This window comes from Megalobrama amblycephala, linkage group LG15, assembly GCF_018812025.1.
Source record: "Megalobrama amblycephala isolate DHTTF-2021 linkage group LG15, ASM1881202v1, whole genome shotgun sequence".
Lineage (NCBI taxonomy): Eukaryota > Metazoa > Chordata > Actinopteri > Cypriniformes > Xenocyprididae > Megalobrama > Megalobrama amblycephala.
The window spans coordinates 13,852,701-13,856,200 of record NC_063058.1 but is presented as its reverse complement, the minus strand read 5'-3'; the positions used below and the strand labels follow the sequence as shown (position 1 = coordinate 13,856,200).

The 3,500-nt window shown below is 40.3% G+C and overlaps 1 protein-coding gene across 1 annotated transcript; it reads left to right on the top strand.

Moving 5' to 3' along the window:
• The first annotated feature begins 1,584 nt into the window (after window positions 1–1,584).
• Window positions 1,585–3,500, top strand: LOC125247920 (receptor-type tyrosine-protein phosphatase eta). The gene is made up of 4 exons (XM_048159470.1): window positions 1,585–2,022; window positions 2,222–2,470; window positions 2,757–3,005; window positions 3,199–3,500. The coding sequence occupies exons 1-4, from the start codon at window positions 1,788–1,790 to the stop codon at window positions 3,465–3,467; spliced, it is 1,002 nt and encodes a 333-aa protein (XP_048015427.1). The 5' UTR covers window positions 1,585–1,787; the 3' UTR covers window positions 3,468–3,500.

Genomic DNA, 3,500 nt, shown 5'->3' with positions numbered 1-3,500 from the left:
CCTCAACTTCCTCTTAAGGGTAAGCAGGACCTCCTCGTGACCTTGTTGTTATAAGTCATCCAGTGTGAAGCACTGCCTCTGGCGGTCAGGAAGAATGAAATAGAATGAGAGTTACATATGTAACTGCGGTTCTATGAGTTCATGATGACTGCCAGAGCTTTCTGTACTCGGAGTCGGGGCGAGAAGATTTTGTAGGGACAGTCTGCTGGAAGTCACAGGGTTAAAAAAAGGGGAAAACCCTCTAAAAACTACACCTATGCATTTGCAACAGTGTGAAGCACTGTTTCTGGCGGTCATCCAGCAAATCCGCCATAGAATAGGGACAGCCCAGTTAGACCATGCGGCAGGTGCGCTAACCATTTTTCACGTCGTTAAACTAGACACGCCCTTCAGACACACCCTAAGTTCACTTGCACCGTGCGCTTTAGACCATGCGCTTAGATTGTTAAAATAGGGCCCAGGATGTCAGGGTTCTGCCCTGAGAGCCTTGTGTTGTCTTTGTTTAATGTTTCTATGTTTGTGTTGTGTGTCAGCACATGGCTTTGTCTTTGTTTGTGTTTGCCATGTGCTCCTCTGTTCCCACCTCCTTGTTTCCAATTACCTCGCCCTCTTGTTTAGTCGTCGATCACTCCTCCTTAGTCTGAGTGTTGTCACCTGTTCCTCATGTTCTTTGCTCCCTTTTTATTGTGCCCTCTTTCTCTCATGTTTTGCTAGTATGTTAAATCTGGTGCCTCTGTGTTCTAGTCCTCTGGTTTCTAAAGTGTTTTTGTAGAAGTTACTTATAGCCTTTTGTTTTCTAGTCATGTCTTGTTCTGCCTGTTCCTGACTCCCTGCCTTGTTTTGTCGAGTCCTGTCCTGTTTGCTGTGCAGAATCCTATCCAGCAAGCTGAGCTTCCCTGGCCACTCTCTCTCCCTGCCAAGCAGCAAGACTGGTGCAGTGCCTGATCGTGCCCCATGAAACTACTACGTGTGCTATGTGATCCTGTCTGGCTCTCGCTGCATCTATTGGCCTCGTACTGCACACCTACCAAGTACCAGCCTGTTTACACCCTGGGCTGATCTCAGCGGCCATTCCCTTAGCTTGCTTGTCACCGTGCCTCACCCCTACCTATTGTATGGACTGTGTTCACCACCTCAACCTCAATATCTCGTCTTAAGTCTTGTCTTGTCAATAAACAAGTAACACTTGTAACACTCATCCTGCGTTTGAGTCCTCCCTTGTAGATCTCTGACACAGTATGTTTAAACTCTTTGGCATCTGACCAACCAATACTTTTTGTCTAGAAAATTGTAAAAGCACTAGAATTAAGGTGTGTTCAAGCCATATCATAATTCCTGTAACTACGAGATTCTGGCTCGTAAAAAGCGCTCACGTCCTCGTAGGGCTCGTAATTACAGCTTCTAAGCTGGGAGTTTTCTGAAAGCTCCCACATGTACCACCTGACCACTGTACCACCTGACTGCTGTAGATTCATTTAGGCGTTGATAGTGGTGCCATAGAAACGCATAATTCCCAGTCAAAGGACGTGAACAGCTCCGAATACAACGTCACGTGTTGTCATCTCAAGATTCCGGTACACACAAGGTGGCGTGAATACAGCATTATTCCCACATCCACCAACACTCATTTGCTCCCTTCTTTTTAGTAAAAGGACATTTTTCATAAACCAAATACATCCTGATATTCTTATCATTGCTGATGCCTTTTCAATCTATATAGCCTGATAAACTTTAATGCAAATTCACCAAATGTTCCTAATTTTTCACTCACAGAGCCTGATGTCATAATGAACCTCACAGCTTATGATATTACAACATCCTCTGTTTCACTAAACTGGACTAAACCAAACGGTCAAAGCTCCCATTACCGTGTAGAATATGAAGACAAGAATGTGACTACTGAGAACACTTCTATCAAAATAAATGATCTAATTTCTGGAGCACAGTACACATTCAAAGTGTTTGCAGTTTCAGCTGATCATGTGACTGAGGGGAGATCCAATCAGATTTCACTGTACACCAGTAAGACCTCTGTTTGGATGTTTAATCTTAATAAAACTTCTCATCCTTCAGCTAAAAATAAAAAAATATTGAATATTTACTTGCTTTAAGCAGAAGACTGTACAGTAACACCTTAGGATCCCAGACTTTCTTAACTCTAGTCTAATTACAAATGCTATTTGAATTTCTAATTGGAATTCTTTTTTCTCCCACAACACAGAGCCAAATGTGATTAGGAATCTCATAGTGTCTGAAGTCACAACATTATCTGTGTTTCTGTCATGGAATGAACCGATTGGAAATAGATCTTTCTTTAAAGTTAAATGGACTGAGAAAACAAAGGAAACTAGTAACACTTCCCATAACATCACTGATCTGATTCCTGGAGTCAATTACACATTCTACATCACTGCTGTGGCAGCAGATAATTCAACAGAAGGTGGCGCTATCTGCATCTCACAATATACAAGTATGTAAAATTATAAAATATCTGTTGCTTGCTACATAGTATGTTTAAACTCATTGACTTCTGACCCACCAATATTTTTTGTGTAGAAAATTGTAAAAGCACTAGAATTATTCCCACGTCCACCACCACTCATTTGCTCCCTTTCATTTTAGTAAAAAGACATTTTTCATAAACCAAATACATCATAATATTCTTATCATTGATGATGCCTTTTCTATCTATATAGCCTGAAAAAGTTTTCAGTGCAAATTTTAATTACTAAATGTTTCTAATTTTTCACTCACAGAGCTTGGTGTCATAATGAACCTCACAGCTGATGATATTACAACATCCTCTGTTTTACTAAACTGGACTAAACCAAACGGTCAAAGCTCCCATTACCGTGTAGAATATGAAGACAAGAATGTGACTACTGAGAACACTTCTATCCAAATAAATGATCTAATTTCTGGAGCACAGTACACATTCAAAGTGTTTGCAGTTTCTGCTGATCATGTGACCGAGGGCAGATCCAATCAGATTTCACTGTACACCAGTAAGACCTCTGTTTGGATGTTTAATTTTAATGAAACTTCTCAACCTTCAGCTAAAAAAACCATTGAATATTTACTTGCTTTAAACAGAAGACTGTACAGTAACTCCTTAGGACCCCAGACTTTCTTAACTCTAGTCTAATTACAAATGCTATTTTAGTCCTAATTGGAATTCTTTTTTCTCCCGCAACACAGAGCCAAATGTAATTAGGAATCTCATAGTGTCTGAAGTCACAACATTATCTGTGTCTCTGTCATGGAATGAATCGATTGGAAATAGATCTTTTTTTAAAGTTAAATGGACTGACAACACAAATGAAAAAACAAAGGAAACTAGTAACACTTCCTATAACATCACTGATCTGACTGCTGGAGTCAATTACACATTCTGCATCACTGCTGTGGCAGCAGATCATTCAACAGAAGGCGACGCTCTCTGCATCTCACAATATACAAGTATGTAAAATTATAAAATATCTGTTGTAGGGGTGTTCCTG